This window comes from Rutilus rutilus (genome assembly GCF_951802725.1).
Source record: "Rutilus rutilus genome assembly, chromosome: 2".
NCBI lineage: Eukaryota > Metazoa > Chordata > Actinopteri > Cypriniformes > Leuciscidae > Rutilus > Rutilus rutilus.
In genome coordinates, this window is record NC_140210.1 from 50987655 (window position 1) to 51013300 (window position 25646).

The 25646-nt window shown below is 42.4% G+C and overlaps 2 protein-coding genes across 2 annotated transcripts; both read left to right on the plus strand.

Annotated features, from left to right (window-relative positions):
- Positions 1-12347: 12347 nt before the first annotated feature.
- On the plus strand, positions 12348-15082 carry LOC311286514 (sialic acid-binding Ig-like lectin 12; the record flags this gene model as incomplete). Its single annotated transcript, XM_084402725.1, has 3 exons — positions 12348-12634; positions 12733-12981; positions 14727-15082. Exons 1-3 carry the CDS (start codon positions 12361-12363, stop codon positions 15080-15082), a joined length of 879 nt encoding a protein of 292 aa, XP_084258851.1. The 5' UTR covers positions 12348-12360.
- Positions 15083-16263: 1181 nt separating this feature from the next.
- LOC311286515 (B-cell receptor CD22-like) lies at positions 16264-25147 on the plus strand (the record flags this gene model as incomplete). Its single annotated transcript, XM_084402726.1, has 11 exons — positions 16264-16335; positions 16636-16951; positions 17038-17295; positions 17399-17653; positions 17743-18000; positions 18174-18428; positions 18517-18759; positions 18843-18948; positions 19112-19157; positions 22631-22796; positions 23976-25147. The coding sequence occupies 10 exons, from the start codon at positions 16264-16266 to the stop codon at positions 22793-22795; spliced, it is 1974 nt and encodes a 657-aa protein (XP_084258852.1). The 3' UTR covers position 22796; positions 23976-25147.
- Between the last annotated feature and the right edge of the window lie 499 nt (positions 25148-25646).

The window sequence follows — 25646 nt, forward strand, 5'->3', positions numbered from 1 at the left end:
TCATCAGTAATGCCGGTTCCTTGATTAGTAGTAAATCGCCATCACCTGCTTTCAGATGAAGCGGCATTTACTACAAAGAGCCGTAGTTAACTGACAAGCTGAGCCAAATCACATCAATATCGCGGACGTATCGCCAACGATATTTAATGCGATATGGCTCAGCTTGTCAGTTAACTACGGCTCTTTGTATACAGCAAAACCTCCAGTGTAAAATTAACACCCCTGGGAGTGTATGAGTCCACACTCAAGAGTGTTGAAGTTAATGAGATAACTAAGTGATTAATTTAGTGATGATTGAGCATTATTGAAGACACCTGATGTTAACAAGTAAAATCGCTGAAGGAGAAAATCGCAAATTGTAAGTTACCATTATTGTGATGGGTAGTTGCTTTAGTTGGGCTCTGACCCTTTCATGTGTACTTTAGATTTTGTTTGGCGGTTGTATCTGAGTTAAAACTGCCAGTTGAACAAAGAAAAAACAGTGATCTTTGTTGGTTATATTATGACAATCATCATTTGAACTTGATCACTGAGCTCATTAAGATCTTTCTTTCTAACTTCGATTTATGTTGTTGGTTACAGCATAACTGTGATTCTGAATAAATGGCCAGAATTTTTGATATAAAGGATTTCTTAAAACTTGTTTAAAAAAAAAAAAATCATTCTTTTAGGCACACACAGATGTCAAGATTCAGTCTATGCATCTCAACAATGGTGAGGAGCAGAATATTCAATGAGGAAAAGTAAATTACATAGACAATTCAGATCATAATTTATTCATACCGCAATGCATGATGGGAGCCATTAATGAGTTGTGATTGGTGGCAGCCACTGCAACATGCTTTATTATTGTCACCACCATTGTTGAGATTCACAGGCTGATTATTGATGTCTGAACGTCTTTTTGATTAGAGCAATGTTTATTAAATATTTTGAATTATAAGTAAAGTCCTGATAATCATAGGCTGAAGAATCACAAAACTGCTGCTAACAAGTTAAACCAAACTATCTTAATATGTTTCACTTTTCAGATCACAGTATGATTATGTCAAAACATAATCAACACTATAATATAACATTTTACTTTGTTCATTTAACTGTTATAAATCAATAACAGCAGACAAACAACAGTAAATATTAAAGTAAACATATAATGGTCTAGAGCCCAACTAAAGCAAACACCCATCACCTTAATGGTAACTTACAATTTGTGCTTTTCTTCTTCAGTGATTCTGCTTGTTAACATCAGGTGTCTTCAATAATGCTCAATCATCACTAAATGAATCACTTAATTATCTCCTCAGCCCTAAATGCCGCTCCATCTGAAAGCAGGTGATGGTGATTTACTACTAAATCAAGGAACCGGCTTTACTGACGAGATGCGCATAACAATATCGCGATTTAAATCGCCCAGCCCTAATTTTGATGCATATGCGCGAGGGAGGGAGGGAGAGAGAGAGAGAAAGACAGTGAGAGAGCGCGCGCGCGGCCGGGGCGCTCTTGCTCGCTCTCTCAGTAACATGCGCCCTGTCACAATCGTCTCTACACATCACTCACCGATCAAATAAGGCTTTGGCGGCCCCATAGCAATCTTGTAAAGAGACCCACTCGCTGCACGTCGACGACTGAACTCCTGTGGGGCGCGTGACAACGAATCATGCGACGATGCGAAAGTGCGAAATGACTATGAGGCACAGACAGTAGTCTTGTGCTGGAGGCGGTCATATGCAAACGACTGGTGCGTCACTTCGTACCGTGACGTCACTTCTTACCATGGATCCAGAACGAGCTGTATTTAGAGCTTGATTAAATAAATGATTCGTTTATAATGGGGAGGGCGTCTAAAGCTATGAAACTTGCAGGAAGTTTTAATGGTACAAAGACCTCTTATATACCAAAAGATCAAGGCAAATTTGGTTTCTCATGTCATGACCCCTTTAATTTGTCGTTTAATGAGATGTAGCCTAATACATGTTGTCAGTGCCAATACATAGATCCGACTATTGAAACAACGTGTATCTTAATGGTCCAGTGGTACAGCTTTCACCAGCTGTGTCAGAGGTTCATGATTCTAATCCGCTCGTATAGGTTTTTTTTTCTCGTATAGTTTTTCCCTCATCAAAACTGATGTTCATCAGTGGTTGAATATCAAGCAGGGACACGCAAACGTTTGCATTATGTTTTGTGATTTCACCAGAACGAATAAGAGAGTATCCGCAACGCAAGCGCGCGTCCAAGTGAAGACAGTGCGGTGTGTGCGCAAGCCACACGAGAAAACACTGTATCCGCACCACTGATCGCTACAGCACGTTAGTGTACGCTGATTGACCGAACGCACGTGGAACACCAGCACCCGCCATTTTTAAAACAGCTAGAATGTAAACACACAGATTATAGCCTATATATTTACTCCATAAACTAACTATACAAACATGGAAAACAGTGATAGGTGGGTCTCTAAACCTTTATGCTGAAGAGAAAATCCAACGCAACTTTGAGGGGACCAAGCCAAACATGATTATGTTTATCTGCCCAGCTAGCAACACTAGACATCAACCACACGGCATAGGCTAATAACGTTTTTTTTTCATATACTGTCTACTTTCTATAACAGCTCTATCTAATAACATATTAAACAGTACTGTTAGACAGATCGCTAACTAATAAACACAGAGAATGCGAGCATTGTTTGCTCTGGCGTTCTCAGCGCCGCCAAAATAAAGGCCCGTCGCGCCGTCAAAATAAAAGTCACCGTGCCTGCGTCACTCCCTTACCCCTCCTACCAGTTCCTATGGCCACTTGGCCAGTGCGAACGCAAACAGCAAAACCGAGTTTGGGGGAGAGTAGTTCTTAGAACTGTTTAGAAGTGGACAGTTCCTAGAACTAAGTTCCTGTAACTACTTGGTCGGAAAGCGGCTTATATATATATAGCCTATGTCACATAGCACATCCTGTTTTTGATTTGAACATTGTCTAGAGTTTAGCTTATTTTTTATTCAGTGTACATAAGAGTTACCTATACAGTTTTATCGGTAGATGCTAAGAGACATTTATTTATATATTACCTGTTTGCAAACTTCTTTTTTTCTTTTTCTTTGATGGCACATTTTCCTGGCCTTTTTGCTCCCCCCTGTGCTTTACAGCTTTACAGGGGGCATGGCTTATCTTAATGAGATGTAAATGAGCCCTATTGTCACTCCCAGCAGGAGAGAGAGGTGAAAACTGCACAATCTTTAGAGGCTGTTTTCTTCCCTTTGAGCTTTTTTGAGTGCCTACCTTCAAATGGCCACAACTTCTCCAAATATTATCAGATTTCCATGTGTTACACATTGTTGGAAAGCTTGGAGACTACACTTTCAGAATCTGTGAATAACTCAAAATGCCTTGAGTGATTTACTTGTGTCCACTTTCCATGATCGATCACATATACATTTCAGTAAGTTTTACTGTGTCTTTCAACATAGCCTACCTATTGTTCATTCGTTGATGATCGGTTCATGTGCCGCTTGAACTGAGGTGCTACAGTGATCTGCCACTTCACATTTACAAGCGCCAAAACTATATTTATTCTTTGTATTTCGTGATAAAATTGACAGAATCTGAGAGCTTAGAATTTAAAAGTAACCAGCTCTGTCTTGTCTGTCAGTGCAAGAGGTGTAAAGTCCAGGTTCAGAAAGTAAAAGTCCTCCTCAGTATTTTGTTCACCTGAATTTGCTAATTCAGACAGGAGAACTAATTAGTGAAATCAGCTGCTGAGTTTATGGGTGGAATAAACATATGGCAGGACTTCTACTTTCTGACCCCTGGACTTTACACCTCTGCCCATAGAAAGGCGTTGGCCGTTTTTATGGTGCTTGCAGTTTGCCGAGTTCTGCTGTTCTCACGCAATGAATGTTTAGCAATTTTTCTCTGTGTGAGAAAATGTGTGTGTGGCGTGAGAGTGTGTGAAACATGTCGATTAGAGTCTCAGGCTGAATGTGTGACAGTTCACAGCCCTGCCCTAGCACTAGATCGTGAATATCTTGTGTTCTTGTTCTCAGAAGTGAATGTGTATGTTAAATATTTATTTTGTCATATTCCAGGATTTACAGTTTGTCTGAATTGCTAAAACACTAAACCCACTTCTCTGAACCAAATTCTCAATAGCCTAAACCAATTTGACGAATAAATCACTCTTTCTGTAAAACATTAAACAAGTTCAGGAAGTTAAAACGCTGTTTGCAAATCTCATGCACTCTTTTTGCAAAACACTAAACACATTCTCACTCATTAAAACACATTTCTCACTGTGATGCACTTATGTTTCAAAATGCTAAACACAGGCAGGCTAAAGTCAAACACAACTACAACACAGTTGTCATCGTTTACACACAACGACTCACAATTGTTCAGACTTATTTCTAATGATGAGAGGAAACCAACTGTACAAAATACAAGACAGTTTAAAGTGCCTAGATTTACTCAAAATGTTGCATTGAATGTTGAGAACAACAATGGATGGAAGCAATATAAGAGGGAGAGGAGGAAGAGTGTGAGTCTAAGAGGAAGAGTATGAATATAAGAGGAGGAAGAGTATGTGTATAAGAGGAGGAAGAGTGTGTGTATAAGAGGAGGAATAGTATGTGTATAAGAGGAGGAAGAGTGTGAGTATAAGAGGAGGAAGAATGTGAGTATAAGAGGAGGAAGAGTGTGTGTATAAGAGGAGGAAGAGTGTGAGTATAAGAGGAGGAAGAATGTGAGTATAAGAGGAGGAAGAGTATGTGTATAAGAGGAGGAAGAGTGAGTATAAGAGGAGGAAGAGTGTGTGTATAAGAGGAGGAAGAGTGTGAGTATAAGAGGAGGAAGAGTGTGTGTGTATAAGAGGAGGAAGAGTGTGTGTATAAGAGGAGGAAGAGTGTGAGTATAAGAGGAGGAAGAGTGTGAGTATAAGAGGATGAAGAGTATGAGTATAAGAGGAGGAAGAATGTGAGTATAAGAGGAGGAAGAGTGTGTGTATAAGAGGAGGAAGAGTATGAGTTAGAGGAAGAGTGTGTGTATAAGAGGAGGAAGAGTGTGAGTATAAGAGGAGGAAGAGTGTGTGTATAAGAGGAGGAAGAGTGTGTGTATAAGAGGAGGAAGAGTGTGTGTATAAGAGGAGGAAGAGTGTGAGTATAAGAGGAGGAAGAGTATGAGTATAAGAGGAGGAAGAGTGTGTATAAGAGGAGGAAGAGTGTGAATATAAGAGGAGGAAGAGTATGTGTATAAGAGGAGGAAGAGTGTGAGTATAAGAGGAGGAAGAGTATGAGTATAAGAGGAGGAAGAGTGTGAATATAAGAGGAGGAAGAGTATGTGTATAAGAGGAGGAAGAGTGTGTGTATAAGAGGAGGAAGAGTGTGAGTATAAGAGGAGGAAGAGTATGAGTTAGAGGAGGAAGAGTATGTGTATAAGAGGAGGAAGAGTGTGAGTATAAGAGGAGGAAGAGTGTGAATATAAGAGGAGGAAGAGTATGTGTATAAGAGGAGGAAGAGTGTGAGTATGAGAGGAGGAAGAGTGTGAGTAAGAGGAGGAAGAGTGTGAGTATAAGAGGAGGAAGAGTGTGTGTATAAGAGGAGGAAGAGTGTGTGTATAAGAGGAGGAAGAGTATGTGTATAAGAGGAGGAAGAGTGTGAGTACAAGAGGAGGAAGAGTGTCTATAAGAGGACGAAGAGTGTGTGTATAAAAGGAGGAAGAGTGTGAGTATAAGAGGAGGAAGAGTGTGTGAAAGAGGTGATGAACGAAGAGGAAGATGAAGGTGTGGAGAATGTGGTCAAGGCTGGATCTGCTTCAGGGTTTTCCTCTTCTCCTGCAGAGATGATATTCTCCGGCCGGACCGACATGAAGACGTGAAGCTGAAGCAGAATAAATCTCTCTCACTGACCTTGATTCTGCAGTTGCTCAACTCTTCTGACTGTACTTTACAGTAACATGCTTTTCATTTACAGTTTTTTACTGTAACCTTTTGGGCTTCTGCAGTTGGTCACTGTATTTCACAGTATGCAAATGCTGAATATACAGACATTCGATACTATGCAATATTCAGTACAATACTATACAGTACTTGCAGTGCATACAGTATTTATTAACTCACCACTGTCAGGTGTCAGTACTACTTTATTGACATAATTGCAAAATTTGTTTACTTTGTTACAATAAATAAATAAATAAATATTTCTCCTGTAACTGCATGCTTTGGATTCTGTGTTCTCCATTCTTCATGTAGTGTCTAACGAATGATCTGTAGTGTTTCTAATATTGACTGATGTGTGTAAGATCTGAAAGCATTGTTTGATTTTGCCAGAAGAGTCAGAGATTCTCTGAATGAGTTTTGAACATTTGCTTTTGTGTTTAAGGTTTTGAGAAAGGGAGTGATGGTTTCAAGAAACGTGTTTTAGCAATTCAGAAAAACTGTAATTGTGCAGCTTGTTGTTTTTGGCTGATTTCTTGGTTCTCTCTTCACTCCTCTGTCTTAAAGTAATTCACACTGAGATTATTTATTCACATTTATCTTATATTTCCTGTAATGAGTCGCTGTTTTCTAATAGTAATAAAGTATTGTCATGTTTTCATGGTCCAATATAACAGATAAAACGTACTCGGTTACTAACGTAACCTCGGTTCTCTCTAGAGAGGGAACGAGTACTGCGTAAGAACTTACGCTTGGGGGAAAGTCTTTTTCCGCGAGATACTGAAGCCAAAAATTATCCTTAATTTTTATATAATGCAAAACGCGTTGCAGCAGCATACAGACATAGGCGAGGCAGCTTGCGCGCCTATTGGCTGCCCTGCGGCAACTGCAGCAGCCTATCGAGAAGGCCCTCTTGACGCCTTGACCAATGGGGGTGCTTCGCGCCCATTTGCATAGCGTCCCGCCGAAATAGGCGTGGCCTAGGGCTATAAATATAGCGTCGAGAGGCTGGTTCACTGGTTTTCATAGCCGGGGCGAACCAGAGCGAACTGCAGGCACGGCAAGGATACGCAGTACTCGTTCCCTCTCTAGAGAGAACCGAGGTTACGTTAGTAACCGAGTACGTTCTCTTACGAGAGGTTCTCTCGTACTGCGTAAGAACTTACGCTTGGGGAACACAATGTAAAACGCTGTGCGTGCTGAGATCCAATACCAAAGTCCCAAGGGCATGTGCCCGGGGCCCATATGGTACATGATCATCAGGGACTCACAGAGAGCCCAGGAAGAGAGGCTAAAGCATCATTCCTGAATAAGTAGCATCCCACCAGGGTGCTTTAAGATAATAGTGTTCCACACAGTCAGGGCGAAATTTGGCCTGATCTGATGAAAATTATGGGTCTTACAATTGCCCTCAGGGCTGCATAATCGATCCGTGAGCATTGCTCAACAACTCCCAGTATTCTGAGCCGACATCGGGGCAGATAGTACTGACTTATTAGACCGACAGCAGCTTAGCCTGCAAAGCGAGAACTTCCAGGTTATAAAACCTGATAAATGTAGACGGGGAGGCCCAGCCTGCCGCCATACAGATATCATGTAAAGAAATCAGGAGGTCTGGGAGGGTTTAACCTCTTCGCTCCTTTTAGGAAGCGAATGACCAGATCGTTCTTCCCAAGTGACTGGCCTAGCGTTGGTTTAGCAAACGCCGCTATAGCTGCCACATAAACCTTGAGCGTGGAAGGGGTTCTGCCGTTTTCCAGAAGCTCTTGTAGGAAGGAAAGAACGTCCGTCACCCCACAGTCCTGGGGCGACGCGCCACGGGCTGTGCACCAGCTAGAAAACACAGACCATTTTGAGGAATAGAGCCGTCTCGTAGAGGGCGCTCTAGCCTGCGTGATCGTGTTTAGCACTCCCGTAGGGAGGTGAGGATGCCAAATCGAGCCCTTGGCCTGGGTGAGGAGGTCTCTCCTCAGCAGTATCGGCCATGGGGCAGAGCTCGCTAGCTGCATCAGAACTGGGAACCAAACCTGTTTTTTCCAGAATGGAGCTACTAGTAGCACCGAGCATCCACTTTCCCTGATCCGCTCTATTACCTGAGGTATGAGCGTAATGGCCATACATGAGCCAGCGCGTCCCTGCTCTTGGAGAAGTATATCGGGCAGTGAGCGTTTTCTTGAGACGCAAACAGGTCTACTTCCGCTTTGCCGAACTTCTTCCACAGCAATTGGACTGTCTGTGGATGTAGGGACCATTCTCCTGCCGGAACATTGTTCCTGGACAGTCTGTCTGGTCCCAGATTCAAGTGGCCGGGCACATGGGCTGCTCTCAGAGAGCGCAAATTGTGCTGGGCCCAGACCAGGAGGTGTTCCGTCAGCCTGTGAAGGGTTCGGGATCTGACACCTCCCTGGTGATTTATAAAGGCCACCACCGCCATGTTGTTCGAACGGACTAAAACGTGGTGTCCTACTATCTGGGGATAGAAGCACCTGAGCGCTTTGTGTGTAGAAGCTTTTCCCGTTCTGACCATAGGCCAAAGAACGGTCTGCCCTCGAGCAGCGCTCCCCATCCCGAGGTGGAGGCGTCCGTGGACACCACCTTCACACTCGAGGAAGTCCCCAGGCTTATTCCTGACCGGTACCAGTCGGTCGCCGTCCAAGGTTTCAGAGCTGAAACGCATTTCTGATCGACCTTGAGGCGAACACGACCGGAAGTCCACGCTCGGCGCGGCACACACGCTTGTAGCCAGAACTGTAGTGGGCGCATCCGAAGGAGGCCCAGCTGAAGCACTGGCGATGCTGGGGCCATGAGGCCCAGCATCCTTTGAAACTGTTTTAGCGGGACCATAGCGCCGCAGCGGAAGCTTTCCGTCATGCGCTGAACGGCCAGTCTGCGCTGTGGCGATAACTGAGCTGTCATAGACAGCGAGTTCAGGTCTGTGCCCAGAAAGGATATTTCCTGACTGGGAGACAGCGAGCTCTTCGCCCAATTGACTATGAGACCTAATTTCTCGAGGTGCTCGAGCAAAACGGTCATGTGTTCTATGAGCTCTGTACGAGACTGAGCCAGAACTAGCCAATCGTCCAAGTAGTTCAAAACTCGCATCCCCCGAATTTTCAGGGGAGCGAGGGCCGCGTCAATGCACTTCGTGAACGTACGGGGTGCTAAAGACAGGCCGAACGGTCGGACTGTATACTGATATGCCTGGCCCTCGAAGGCGAATCTCAAAAATCGCCTGTGACGTGACGCTATTTGTATCTGGAAATACGCGTCTTTCAGATCTATCGACGCAAACCAGTCCCCCTGGCGAATTTGCGAGAGGATTTGTCTGGTCGTGATCATTCTGAAAGGGCGCTTCGAGAGCGCTCTGTTCAGCCGTCTTAGATCTAAAATGGGTCTGAGACCCCCGTCTTTTTTCGGTACCAGGAAATATCTGCTGTACAGGCCCCCTTCGCTCTGAGCTTGAGATAGGAGTTCTATGGCCCCTTTGCTCAATAGTTTCGCTATTTCGGCTCGAAGTAGATGAGCTACTTCCTTCTTTACCGTAGTTTCGTCTTGCGCCTCGCAGCGGCGAGGGCGTCGAGCGAACTGTAGCGAATAGCCTCTTCTTATAATGTTCAGCACCCATTCTGATACCCCGGGAAGCTGTGCCAATGTGTTCGCATGAATAGCTAGGGGTTGAATGAAATCTGCGCTCTGGCCGTGACAGTGTGGCGGCTGAAGAGCTCTTATGTGCTGAGACATAGGTGCCGTGCTTGCAGCAGACGAGGCGGGGGGCGCGCTGATAACAGCGGGCAGCCTGCCCGCGCTCAACTCTGATACAGCGAGTAGCTGAGATGAGGCGAGCGGGCGAGACCCTTCGGGGTTTGACATGTCTGTGAGTGCATATGGGTGCGACACAGCGGGCACATGAGAAGCACTGAACACACCTTTGGCCTGTGACCGTATGTGTTTTGGTTTCGTTTTTACAGAAACCGGAAGACATGCAGTGTGCAGTGTATGTAGGCACTGAGTTGTGGGCACATTCACTACTTTTAATGCGCAATCGACCTGAGTCGATTTTATGAGCGCGAGCTCTGTGTGAAGAGCTGTGCTTGTGTGTAGGAATGAGCACGTGATAGTGGGCATTTTTTCTACACTCATAACACCATCGGCCGTGGCCGGAATACCAGAAATTACACTCTTTGAGGGATACATCTGGGCCGCCGTAAAAACGGCGTTTGTAAGCAGGCAAGCGAGCTGTGTTACCGACTTGCTTACTGCTAAATAAGCTGGAACAGTCACATTTTCTGGAACTGAGCGAGCTGGTAGTTTTGGTGGAAGTCTGGCCGCAGCGGGACTTGAACACCGTCGTTTTCCTAGAAGGGCTAGGACGACTTTGAGGCCTCGGGCTTGATATCAATCTTTGGCCAGGGACCACGTTGAGGGCGGCGGCCAGCAGAGCGAGAGCGCGGTCTCGAGCTTCTGGCCTGTTTCCGCTGTGAGGCGGCGGCGGCGGGCGGTGGCTGCGGCTGTGAGCTTCGAGCAGACGGCTGTTTAGAGCGACCTGTTGCGGAGCTAGCGCGCTTAGGCAGGAAATGTTTCATGGCCTGCGATGTCTTCTGTACCTCAGCGAATCTGTCCTTGACGGACGATCCAAAGAGCCCAGCAGAGGAGATGGGAGCGTCGAGGAACGCAGCGCGCTCCGAGTCCGGCATCTCAGACAGTGTTAGCCACAGGTGTCTCTCAGCAACGGTGAGAGAGGCCATGATCCGCCCTACGGCCTGTGCAGCAGACTTAGTAGCGCGCAGAGCGAGGTCTGTAGCGCTTCTCAAATCCGCGACGCTTACAGCTTCCAGTCCTTCCTCATCAAGTTTGCAGAGAAGGTTGGCTTGGAAAACTTGTAGCGTGGCCATCGTGTGCAACGCAGCTGCAGCCTGTCCAGCGGCGGTGTAAGCGCGGCCGTGCAGAGCTGAGGTGGTGCGGCAGGCTTTAGAGGGAAGCGCAGTCTTAGCGTGCCGTCCAGCGGAGGGCGGGCAAAGATGATCGGCTACAGCTTCCTCTACTGCAGGGAGAGACTGGTATCCTCTGTTTTTAGCATCATCAACAACGGAGAATGCTGCAGAAACAGAAGTTTTAACTCGGGCTAAAAAAGGGTGCAGACCAGGATTTCGCGAGTTCTTCGTGAAGCTCAGGAAGAAACGGCGCGGGTCTAGACGGTGTTGCAACACGGTCCCTTTTAAGAAAACAGCCATCCAGTCGGTTGTGTGCTGGCTCTACGGGCGTCGACCACTCGAGGCCGAGGCTCTCAACGGCCTGAGAGAGCAGACGCATCAGCTCTGACTCAATGCTGGCCCATTTCCCAGACGACTCACGGGCAGGGGGTGCGAGATCCACAGAGCTCGGATAATCCTCACTGCCTGATGCTAGGATAGAGCAGCTGTCCTCCTCCGCAATTTCCACATCATCAGATTCATCCGCGACAGAAACGGCGGCAGACAGCGGCCGTTGTCCGGGGGTGATCGACTCGAGTGAAGCGGGCGGTGAAGCTGGCGGGCGAACCGGCGAGCTTGCCTCAGCTCGCCGCTGAGCGCGGCGCTTCTACGGTGCGGCAGCGCGGCGGGCTGGGGTGCAGACTCGTGAAACTGTGCTATGCGAGTCCTCAGAGTCGCCATAGACATCAGCTCGCAATGAGGGCATCCGCCGTCAGCGAGCGCGAGAGCTGCGTGATCTTCTCCCAGGCAGGAAACGCAAATAACATGGCGGTCCCCGTCGCTGAGAGGGGCTCTGCACGAGCCACAGAAGGTGCGAGGCATCTTAAAAAAGACGCTCGGCTCTTTTAGAGAGAAAAGTGTGAGTCGCGGGGCGAACACACACTAGCAATGAAAGGATATAATGCACCGGATAGCGCAGCAGGAATGTCAGCAGAAGGCGGCGCGGCCAGCGGCTTCGATGCAGACTCGTCCCGCTGAAAAGGCTTCCTCAGACGGCGCGGCTTCTCTCAGGATCAGCGATGCGTGAGCTCCGCTGAAGAGATGAAAATCAGTGAACAAGCCTCTCGACGCTATATTTATAGCCCTAGGCCACGCCTATTTCGGCGGGACGCTATGCAAATGGGCGCGAAGCACCCCCATTGGTCAAGGCGTCAAGAGGGCCTTCTCGATAGGCTGCTGCAGTTGCCGCAGGGCAGCCAATAGGCGCGCGAGCTGCCTCGCCTATGTCTGTATGCTCCTGCAACGCGTTTTGCATTATATAAAAATTAAGGATAATTTTTGGCTTCAGTATCTCACGGAAAGAGACTTTCCCCCAAGCGTAAGTTCTTACGCAGTACGAGAGAACCTCTCGTAAGAGAACAACATTTACAGTTTGATGAATTCTGTGTTTCAGGGGTTTCTAGTGCTGATTGGAGAGTGAGATACAGTCCTTCACACATCTGTGCACTAAAGGACTCAACAGTGATAATGAGATGCACTTATACATACCCTACTGACCATCAGATCATGAAAGCGTTCTGGACAAAAGGCCCAATTCAAAGGGGTGTTAAGCTTCAAGATCTGTCTAAGGACCCTGAATACAGTCAGAGGCTTCAGTATCTGGGAGATAAACAGCAGAACTGCAACATCAGACTGAGTCATGTGAGACTGAAGGATTCACGCATGTACTATTTCAGAATCATCACTGATAAACCTGATGGAAAATATACTGGTGATCCAGGAGTGACTCTTACTGTCACAGGTGAGTTTGATGAGGTTTATCTCTTCTTCTGTGCATTATGTTGAATAATAATCAGTGTATGACAGCAGCACTAGATATAATGTGTGTGTTGTGTTCAGATCTTCAGGTGGAGTCTCCTGAGAGAGTGACAGAGGGAGATTCAGTCAATCTGAGATGTAAAAGCAGCTGCACTCTGACTGACAGAGCAACATTCATCTGGTACAGAAACTCAGAGCCATTAACTGAGAGAAGAGACAGAAACAATGAACTCCTGCTGCAGTCAGTCAGAAGAGAGGATTCAGGCAGATATAGCTGTGCTGTAGACGGACACACTCACATCTCTCCTGCTGTTCAGCTCAATGTCATGTGTGAGTACAGATTGACTTTTCAAAAGTTACAAAGAATAAATATCTGAATTTATGATTTATAAAAATGTTTTAACCACTATTTTTAAGACTGCCCCTCCCCGACACCCTTGGGACACTTATACATTTATAACAATAATATCTTAGTCTAAACCTAAAGTAATCTTGACAAACTATATAGCATTTGAAAGCGTTCAGACTGTAGTTAAGATCACTTAATCCATATATGGAAATCGAAGAGTCCTTATATGGTCACCAGAGGAGTCTGGATGTCATCTAGTGGAAAAGTTTGGTACTGCGCTCAAAATATCGTACTGATTTTTTTATTTTTTTATTTTTTAAATATCAACCTAAAATTTGTATTAAAAAGTTTTTAAGATTTTTTTTTTTCCACTTTAATTTTTATTGTATTTTTAGTATGTCACATCTGTTTACAATCAAATACAACTTTCCAAATAGAAGAAAAGGCTAATTTGAGTCAGACATGATAAGCCATTTCAATAACAAGCAAATAACTAAAACAAAACAAAGCAAAAAAAAAAAAAAAAGTACAATAAAAACAGAGCCTGTGTTGAGAATACTGTAGAAAAAGTAAAAACATGGTGCATACAGAAAGGGAAGACAATTGGGTATATAAGAGCACAGTTGACATTTATGTCCAAAACTTTGGTGAGTACAGTCTGAGGGCCAGTGACCTTATGATTTGTCAAAGTAAAGTTTCCATTTTTGCCATCTTTTGGCATACAAGTCCACCTTCAATCGTAACACACCAGTCCTATGTTCTAACGCCCTTATTTCCTGAATTACATCAAGCCATTGTTGTGGTTTAGGTGAATCAGGCTTATACCAGCTTCTGGTTATGGTTTTCCTTGCTGCTGTAAGGAGTGTTTTTACCAGGTATCGGTCCTCCTGAAGTGTAACCAGTGAAATATGATCCAAGTACAAGACAATGCATGACAGTGGAATCTCATACCCAAGCACCTTTTTTAAGGTTAGATGCACATTTTCCCCAAATGGCTTCAATTTTTCACAGCTCCAAAAAATGTGAGTATGGTGTGCTTCTAAGCAGCCACATCGTCTCCAACATTGTTGGGGTGTAGAAGAAGCTTTACTGCTGATTTTAGGTGTAATAAAGAATCGTACCAAATTCTTCCAATTGAATACCCTCATTTGTTGCGAGCTTGTGGAGGACTGTTGAATTTCACACATATCAAACCATACACCTGGTAGAATTTCTACATTTAATTCTTTTTCCCACCTTGATTTAAGGTATAATGTTGAGTTGCCCTTACTTTCCATAATACTTACGTAACACATGGAGATTATTTTTGCACTTTAACTATTTGATTTGTATGCATTCATCATAGTCTTCACAACTGGATTAATTTCGTGTGATATTTCCATTTTTATTTCTCTGTTAAAGTAATCTCGTTTTTAAGATTTTTAAAGATTTTTAAAAGGCACCCATTATGCAAAATTCACTTTACATGGTGTTTGAACATAAATGTATCAGCAGTGTGTGTGCACAACCACCCTATAATGATAAAAATCTTCCCATTGTTCTATTTTAATCCCCATAAATCATAAGCAGTGTCTCAGAACAAGCCGTATGCTTTCTCTCGCACCCCTGCCAAACTGTGGAGCCAGGTAGTGTTGCTCTGCACACTCAGACCCCACTCCGGGACGGGTAGCTGGATATAGTATATGGTAGCCATGTTCTTCCATGTCTCAATTCTCCCACGACACAGACCGTTCCTATACTTTGCAATCGAGGGACGGGCATACCAGTACAAAGTCCTCCCTGTCACCCGGCGTCTTTACGAAGGTCGCGGAGGCCGCCCTTTCCCTGTTACGGCAGATGGGTGTTCGCATCCTCAACTATCTCAAAGACTGGCTCATCTTGGCCCACTCGCGAGATCAGTTGTGCGAACACAGGGACCTGGTGCTCAGACACCTCAGCCATCTGGGGCTTCAGGTCAACTGGGAAAGAGCAAACTCGACTCCAGTGGCAGATCAATTGCCTCAAGTTGCTCACAGTATTCCTTGCTCTCCACCGGTTTCTGCTGTTGCTACAAGACAAGCATATACTGGTCCGAACGGATAACACATCGATATGCGTACATAAACCATCAAGGTGATCCACACTCCCATCTCATGTCGCAACTCGCCCACCATCTCCTCCTCTGGAGTCAGAAGCGACTCTGGTCAGTGGTCAGCCCCTGTGCTAGACTGGTGCCCATATGTGGTGACAACAGTGACAAGTAGGCGTTAACAAGTAGGAACAGGAGTGATTGACTTCTCTGTGTAAAGCCCTCTCCTTCTCCAAGGGTGCGGGGGATCAGGCGGTTTACACGAGGAGCTGGAAGACAGTGTTTGTGGTGTTTTTCTTAGGGATCCCAATTCATCAGTCACTGACGTAACTCATAGTGATGACTGAATGGGAACGTCTAGGTTACTAATGTAACTCCTGTTCCCTGAAGGAGGGAAGGGAGCCAAGGTGAAAAAGACGTACAATTAAATATATTAAAAATGTACTTGAGTATGTTTTTAGTACAATACAAATATACTTTAATGCATTTTTAATACATTTAACAGATCGTCTTTTTCAACTGGGAGAAGTTACGTCCCGTTGCCGTTGAGCAACTCGGCTCCTCTGCGAAAACTTGGTGAGTGTCTGTGATCGCTTCCTTTATAACCACAGCACCGGGTCCGCGATGCAAAGCTCACTCGACAATGTCCATTGGACCGGTTCTGTTAAAACTCGATGATGATATGTTCTCAGGCGCGATCCTAATTCGTCAGTCATGCAACGTCTCGGTTCCCTCCTTCAGGGAACAGGGCTTACATCAGTAACCTAGACGTTATATACAGTACAAATTTATTTAAATTTTAAAATAAAAATTATTGCTAGGGACAAATTAGTGGTCACTGATTTGTTAAATAACAAATAAAATTCTATCCTTGCAACCTTCCCTTGAATCCTACAGAGGGTGGAACTGAGACACGAGGAAAGGAAACGAGGATACACAAATAAGAAATGAGAAGCGCCCTATTTGTATATTGGAATATTCTTGATCACTGGAGCGTCACTTCAAAGCGTCAACAGCTGCGATCAAGGGATCTGCCCTTATGTTGTTAAAGTTTGGTTATTTTAAGAAATTCATAAATAATAAAGATAAAGCAAGATGTCCTGTTGATTTATGCTTGATATATAATTTATATAAACTGCAAAGGTAAAGCATAAATGAAAATGATTGTGACGTGAAGGGAATTGAGAGAATTGAGATGTCCTTCAAGATGCTGAGTTTGATCAGTTTCTGGGTCACAGGCTGGAGGACGGAGGAGCGAGGAAAAGAAGTAGCATCAAAATTGTAGTTAAATATAAAACATCTCTAAACAAATGTAACATGTTTTTTTCCTCTCAGTTTTTGCAGTTGCACTATATACATTCATTGTAAATTAGGAAAAGCAAAAAAAAAGTCTTCCTCAAACTTGTATTTCATGTATTTCAAATGTTTCAAGCCTCTCAAATTTTTGTCTTAATAGTTTTTCCTTGTTAACTTTTTTGCTTAAACTTTTTCTTTAACTTTGAGCATTAAACAGTGAAAAATTAAACTGGGATGTTTGCTGAAATTGTTCAATAATAACCAACTGCAGCCTTTCCTAGAACATTTTCCACCAGCCGTCTCTGATAAATACTTTTACCTGACATCTGTAGATCCTCCAGTGAAACCTGTGATCTCCATCAGTCCATCTGGTGTAATAGTGGAGGGAGATTCAGTGACTCTGAACTGCATCAGTGACTCAAACCCTCCTGCAGAAATCAGCTGGATTAAAGGAGGAACGATTGTAGGATCTGGAAGAATCTACAACATCTCAAAGATCAGCTCTGATGACAGTGGAGAATACAAGTGCAAGTCCATCAATGAACATGGAGAGAAATACTCTGATAATGTGACTTTAAACGTCATGTGTGAGTTAATGATCACCTGCACAATGTTCAAAAACTTTAAAATCATAATTTTCTAATGTGTTGTGAATTTTCATTTTTGTCTTTAGATCCTCCCAGGAATGTCTCAGTGTTGATAAGTGGATCTGGTGTAATAGTGGAGGGAGATTCAGTGACTCTGAACTGCATCAGTGACTCAAACCCTCCTGCTCTGAACTTCAGCTGGTTTAAAGGAGGAATGATTGTAGGATCTGGAAGAATCTACAACATCTCAACGATCAGCTCTGATGACAGTGGAGAATACAAGTGCAAGTCCACCAATGAACATGGAGGGACATACTCTGATAATGTGACTTTAAACGTCATGTGTGAGTTAATGATAGTTCAGTAACTGTGACATTAAATCCTCGAAATATCTGTGATGTGAAGTTTAATATGATTGTTAATGATATCAATATTTCTCTGTGTTAGACTCACCCAGGAGCGTCTCAGTGTCCATCAGTCCATCTGGTGTAATAGTGGAGGGAGATTCAGTGACTCTGAACTGCATCAGTGACTCAAACCCTCCTGCAGAAATCAGCTGGATTAAAGGAGGAACGATTGTAGGATCTGGAAGAATCTACAACATCTCAAAGATCAGCTCTGATGACAGTGGAGAATACAAGTGCATATCCATCAATGAACATGGAGGGAAATACTCTGATAATGTGACTTTAAATGTCATGTGTGAGTAAATGATCACCTGCACATTGTTTAAATTTTCTAAATTCATAATTTTCTAATATTCATTGAACTTTCATTTTTGTCTGTTTAAGACCCACCCAGGAATGTCTCAGTGTTGATAAGTGTATCTGGTGTAATAGTGGAGGGAGATTTAGTGACTCTGAACTGCATCAGTGACTCAAACCCTCCTGCTCTGAACTTCAGCTGGTTTAAAGGAGGAACGATTGTAGGATCTGGAAGAATCTACAGCATCTCAAAGATCAGCTCTGATGACAGTGGAGAATACAAGTGCAAGTCCATCAATAAACATGGAGAGAAATACTCTGAAGCTGTGACTTTAAACGTCATGTGTGAGTTTTATGAATCATATTTTCATTTTTCATACCTTCTACTTGACACAGATCCTCCTATCCAATAATTCCTGTGATTGCATCAGTCCATCAGGTGAAATAATGGAGGGTGATTCATAAGTCTGATGTCAAATTTAATTTGATTGTTAAAATGTTTTGTTTTTTTGTATTAGATCCTCCCAGGAGCGTCTCAGTGTCCATCAGTCCATCTGGTGTAATAGTGGAGGGAGATTTAGTGACTCTGAACTGCATCAGTGACTCAAACCCTCCTGCAGAAATCAGCTGGATTAAAGGAGGAACGATTGTAGGATCTGGAAGAATCTTCAGCATCTCAAAGATCAGCTCTGATGACAGTGGAGAATACAAGTGCAAGTCCATCAATGAACATGGAGAGAAATACTCTGATAATGTGACTTTAAACATCACGTGTGAGTAAATGATCATCTGCTCATTGTTCAAAAACTTTAAAATCATAATTTTCTAATATGTGTTGTGAATTTTCATTTTTGTCTTTAGACCGTCCCAGAAATGTCTCAGTGTTGATGAGTGGATCTGGTGTAATAGTGGAGGGAGATTCAGTGACTCTGAACTGCATCAGTGACTCAAACCCTCCTGCTATGAACTTCAGCTGGTTTAAGGAGAATGAACCCTCAGCTGTTGGATCTGGACAGAGTTTCAGTGCACTACAGAGTGGACGCTTCTACTGTCAGGCTCACAATCAACATGGATCTCAGAGATCAGACGCTGTAACTGTCACAGGTGAAGCTTTTATTAATACACTCCTGTATCTTCACATCATTCATCAGTTTGGAGAGTTAATCATGATGATCTTCCTCTTTCAGTTCATCGTGTTGCTGGTGGGAATGTGATTGTGATCACATTGGCTTCTGGAGGATTAGTCTTCATCATCATCTTCGTCATCATCTCCGTCATCATCCTGTTTATACTGTGAGTTAAAAAACTGCAGTGATTGTACAAGTTTTGTACACTTTTGGTCTGATGTAGAAGGGAATTATCCATTGATTATTAGTAATCTTTAAAAACAGCGTTTAAATTCTCTCTTAATTTAATACATTCGTCTAATGTCTGTTAATGTCTGTGATTATCACAGGAAGAAACAAAGGAGTGTTAAAGCTGAAGATCACACAGTGAAAGAGGTAAATCATCCAAACACAACACGACTTTACAGAAGCAGAAAATCAGTCGACCAGCCGTTATCTGTAGCCGCGTTTCCATTACCCTTCAAATTGTGCAAATTGAAATTTCGAATTCAAAATACGCCCAATGGAAACACGTCAATTTCGCAAAAACTCCCATTTATCGCAAAAAAGTATTTACGCTCGCATGAGGGGGTTTTTCAGGCAATTCAAAAAAAGAATATTTTGCAAAACTGCAATGGAAACAGTTTTTGCGCATTTACAGTCACCTGACGTAGTGGTGTGTTTGGACAGAATATGAGATATATATATATATCAAATATATCAAATATATCAAATATATCAATATATATATATCAAATATATCAAATTCATAAAAAACAAAAGAATGACAGAAATACTGGATTCTAAACCTCAATGAAATTCCACAATCAAGACCTCAGAGCAGAAATGAGTGAGAAAAACCCAGTAACACCTCATATGTGCCGCTCACAGTATAAGGGTCTTTCCTTGCCATTAATGCTTGGATAACACGCTTACGTTTCCTTCCATTAATAATAATAATGTCTAGTGCGGTACGTGGCTGTGATATATATATAAACTTACCAACGTCCGTTGCCATGATTTTTGGAATGACTTATCGCGAGAGGAAAAAATTATGTTTTAGTCGCATGACATCGGTAAATGGAAGCGCTGTCATTTCGCAATAGTTTTTTATCAATATTTAGAATATTTAAAAATCGCAAAAGTTTTGGGCAAATCTTTAATGGAAACGCGCCTTGTGTCTCAGCCTGTAACTGTATGAACTGATAGGAAACTAACATTATTAAAGTCTTTATTAACACAGTCCAGGAAAAAAATTATTAATAAATAAAACTGAAGAAAACATTTAACTAATTGTTCCATGGTTTAATGGAATACTTATATATTTATTGTTTTAATATAGGTTTGTTGGTCTAATTGCATAATCATTTACATATAGTGTGATGAATGAACATGTCACTTCATTTACTCATTCTGCCCTATTCTTCTCCACTCCATGTGTGAATCAATGAAATATACATGCATTTTACATCACTACATTGATTGGTCTAACCTGATACTTGATCTGAAAAGTTTGAGGCAAACTGCTCTAGACTGAGAATCTACACTTCAGATCACACTGATTTACTGGTCTTAATAATAATTACAAATGTTCTTGTATTTCAGAATGATCTCTATTCTTGCGTGTCACAGAGCGTTTCAGTCCATGATAAGCCTCTTTCTGAACAAGATTCAGCCAATGATTCTCTGTATTGTAGCGACAATGCCTCTATTTTAGGGAATTTATTAGCTCAAATGAGGGGTAATATTCATAAGATATGAATATGCATATGCCATTTACACAAATTAAATTATTACAAATAGGGAATAGGTCAAACCTCGCCTTATATTAAGAATTAAACACGATTACTCGTACTAACTCTTAAAGGTAAAATTATATCTTTGATCAGGGGAAATTTGGATAGAATTCACTATTCAGTTATTACGCAAATGTCCGTCCAGCAGACTGTACTCAATTTCTGTATAGAAACCTACCGGTCTGTAACACCGACAAATAATCTTCCTGTGGCCACAAGAAAACACTATCTTCGGGTTTTAGACAATTTAGAGATTTTGATAGTGAACTAAATTAGAGCTGTAACTTAGATCACACTTTCAGGGACTTCAATCATGGAACAAGGAGTCAAATTAAATTCAAAAGATTATGGAGTTTAATATAAAACAAGCTAAAGATTACATGTACTATTTCAATCACGCAGGAGTAAGTATGCATAACAAACAAAACAAACAATATAACATGATTGCAATAAGAAATAAAATAAAAAGAAGAGTATGAGAGAATTTTGAGAGTGAGAGAGAGAGAGAGAGAGGATTTGGTGTGTGTGTGTAAAAGAGTGTGTGGGTTTAAGAGCACGTGTGTGTGAGCGTGCGGGTGTGCGTGTGAGTGTAAGTGTGTGTGTAAAGAATGAGTGAGAGAATTAGAGAAAGGCAAAGACAGTTTAAAACATTCCTTCACAACGAGACCCCAACAGTTTCTAATAATTCTTAGACAACTTAAACAGCATTTCTTTCGGATTGCGAATTTAAGAATGTAAAGTTACTTTACTTGTTTTGCCTATTGGCCCTCGTTTGTGCGTCTGTTGTGGACAAAAGGAGCCTGGAAACACGTGGTCAGATGTGTCGTCAAGGCGGAGTTTGTTGCGATGGTAACTCAGAGCGTTCGTTAACTTAGCCAAAGGTGATTTAGTCTTAAGTTGGTTTCGTTGGTGTTTTAAGGAGAATATCAAACTGAAGTAGAGTATCAAGAAAAGAAAGACTTAGAATAAAACGAAAATAAAACAAACGAAGGTTCCGAAGAAGGAAGGAGGCGGGTTTCTCTCTCTGGCGAACTGCAAGGATCGAGAGATATGGCGCCGTGTTTTGAAGGAGCTAAGGTCACGCCTTCTCACGTGCGTGACCCAATCGTCTGGAAGGACGATTGTGGCCACCTCCTTACGTTTTGCAAAGGTACACGCCTCTTCCAACTATGTACTGACGGAATAAACTCGTTCATGAACATTTATAAAACTGGTATTAATGAAAGAATGCATCCTCTGATATTTTGTGTTAAAGATTCAACACCGTTGGGTTCTTAGGAACAAAACAATACCTCGAATGATAATTCTGTGAGTTAATAACAAGGAGTTACTTGATTCTTCCTAATAATAAGCATTTCACTTTTGATTATACAATAAAACTTAGTTATATCGGTCTGCCGTATGGGGACCATGAGACACACCACAAATACATTTCAAAAATACATTGACGAAGGGTGATTTTTGACCACAAAGTCCAGGGATGAGAGTGTCTCTGTGTGTGTGTGTGTGTCTGCAGTTCATTTGCAGTTCGCACCGCGTGGTGAACTTTTGTCCTTCCGAGGTTTGTATGTATGTGCGCATGTGTGTGCGCATGTGTGTGCGTATGCAGAGTCATTCAAACGTTGAACCGCGTGGCAAACTTTTGTCCTCTCCCCCAGTGTAGGTATGTGCGTATCTTCTTGAATTGATGACATTAACCAGGGTACATGGTCGGACATCTGTTAACAATGTTGTCTTGTTTTGAGGCGTTGAGCGATAGGGGAAATGTCAGCGGGGTGGCCGCCAGAGTGGCGTCTTGCGGACCATATGTCTCAGTATCGTGATAAGACAGGATGCTTCTTTGTTTACCCAGGGATCTGTGTTCTCTGATCAGAAATCAATGATTTACACAAATGGGAAGGGGGGTAAACGCCATTTGCTCTGAATGTCGCAGTTCAAGAGAATAGAGGGTGTTTGTAAATGAGGATTCCAGTAAGTTAATTAAATCCCCTAGGGACTGGAAGGGGGTTTGAGCACGGGGAGGATGACGCTAATTTAGATCACCTGCAATGGATCATCTGCTTTGTGTTACAGCATGCCAATGTGAAACCCAAAAGATTCAGAGGAAAAACTCCTGAATCCAGAAATGCTGAGGAGATCCGGTACGCAACTGTCCAACACCACAGAAAGACAGAGACGAAGAGAGCAGAGGAGAATGAATGTCAATATGACGAGTTCATCAGCCTGATGCTGCAGTGAGGTGAGAAAAACAACTTTACTAGCACCAACTTAACCAGTACCAGCTTAATCAGTACCAACTTAACCAGTGCCAACCTAACCAGCACCAGCTTAACCAGCACAAGTTTAACCAGTACTGCAACTTAACAAGTACCAACTTGACCAGCACCAACCTAACCAGTACCAACATTACCAGTTCCAACTTATCCAGTTCCAACTTAACCAGTACCAACTTAATCAGCATCAATTTAACCAGTACCAACTTAACCAGTACCAACTTAACCAGCACCAACTTAACCAGTACCAACTTAACCAGTACCATTTTAACCAGTGCCAACTTAACCAGTACCAACTTAACCAACATCAACTTAACCAGTACTAACTTAACCAGTGCAATTTAATCAGTGCAACTTAACCAGCACAAACAACCAGCACAAAAGTAACCAATACTAACTTAACCAGGGCAACTTAACCAGTACCAACTTAACCAGCATCAACTTCACCAGCACAAACCAAACCAGCTTAACCAGCACAAACTTAACCAGTACCAACAAAACCAGTACCAGCTTATCTAGCACCATCTTAAAAAGTACCAAGTAAGCCAGCTTAACCAGCACCAGCTTAACCAGTACCAACTTAACCAGCACCAGTTTAACCAGTACCAACTTAACCAACTTAACCAGCACAAATTTAACCAGGTCCAACTTAACCAGTACCAGCTTAACCAGTACCAACTTAACCAGCTTAACCAGCACCAACTTAATCAGTACCAGCTGAACCAGCACCATCTAAACAACCACAGATCATATAATCTGGGCTATAATATTGTTGTGCTCCTGTTTGTTTTGATTGTTTATGCGATCAACTGTTCAGATTGTGGAAGATGCATCAGTGATCTACAGCAGCGTCAAATGAGTGAAAGAGACCAGCAAACACAAAGCCTGTGTTCAATCGTTTAATGAACGATTGTTGTAATGTTTGACCATTTTAACCAGCACCAACTTAACTAGCTTAACGAGGAAACCAACTAAACCAGTGCCAGCTTTACCAGCACCAACTTAACCAGTACCAACCTAACCAGTACCAGCTTCACCAGTACCAACTTAACTAGTACCAGCTTAACCAGCACCATCTAAATAACCACAGATCATTAAATCTGGGTTATAATATTGTTGTGCTCCTGTTTGTTTTGATTTTTTAGGCCGATCAACTGTTCAGATTGTGGAAGATTCATCAGTGATCTACAGCAGCGTCAAATGAGTGATAGCCACTAACAACTTAACCAGCACCAACTTAACCAGCTTAACCAGTACCAGCTTAACTAGCACCAATTTAACCAGTGTCAGCTAAACCAGTACCTACTTAACGAGTACCAACTTAACCAGTACCAGCTTAACCAGCACCGACTTAACCAGTAGCTTACCTAGCTTAACCAGCACCAACTTAACCATTACCGACGTAACCAGTACCAGCTTAACTAGCACCAACTTAACCAGTACTAGCTTAACTAGTACCAGCTTAACCAGTACCAACTTAACCAGCAGCTTAACCAGCCCCTTTTGGGCGTAATCATGTTTCATAATTTATGATCAAAATCTTTTCTAATCTTAAAAATATTGTCAGAAAGGTCTGAGTCTCAAGGTTCAATATTTTGTGACAGAAGTGATATTTGGACAGAAATGTAAATCTCATGGGAACTTCAAGTTTTGTGATATCAACTTTACTAATACCATTTTAACCAGCACCAACTTAACCAGTGCCAGCTTTATCAGCACCAGCTTAACCAGCACCAGCTTAACCAGTACCAGCTTAACCAGTACCAACTTAACCAGTACCAACTTAACCAGTACCAGCTTAACTAGCACCAATTTAACCAGTGCCAGCTTAACCAGTACCAACTTAACCATTAAAAACTTAACCAGTACCAACTTAACCAGCACCAACTTAACCAGTAGTTTAACCAGCACCAGCTTAACCAGCATAAACTTAACCAGTGCCAGCCTAACCAGTACCAATTTAACCAGTACCAGCTTAACTCGTACCAGCTTAACCAGTACCAGCTTAACCAGTACCATCTTAACCAGTACCTGCTTAACCAGCGCCAACTTAACCAGTACCAGCTTAACCAGCACTATTTTAACCACCACAGATCATATAATCTGGGCTATAATATTGTTGTGCTCCTGTTTGTTTTGATTTTTATGCGATCAACTGTTCAGATTGTGGAAGATTCATCAGTGATCTACAGCAGCGTCAAATGAGTGATAGAGACCAGCGAACACAAAGCCTGTGATCAATCATTTAATGAACGATTGGTGGATGATTGTTTAGTTGTGGAATAATTTACCCTTCTGTTCAGACCACAACCAATATAAACATCACCCACATTAAGACTCATTCGTTCTCTTTGATCCTTTGTATATATATATATATATATATATATATATATATATATATATAGATTGGCTTTAAATTTGTTTAATCTGTTAGTATATAATTTGTTGTTATTCTGTATTATTTTTATTTATTTTTTTCAGATTGGGGTGTAAGATTAGAAATCAGACAAGTGATAACTGCACAACTTATTAATATTTAAATGCAAAAGTATTTCATTTTATGTATTAATGTATTTTAATAGAGTTTTCTCTGCCTGTTTTACTTTGTATGTTTTTTCAACTAGGACCAGCGCTTCAATAAACCTGATTAACCTTCAAGATATTTAAGTCTGTAATGTCTTTACTGGATTCACAGCACTGGTAGGACCTCTAGTGGTTGACTTGTGAATTATTGTTCTGTTTTATTATTCAATGCCACAAGAACAAGAGGTATTACATATTCACAATATCATATTAACATTAGCTGCCAAAAAAAA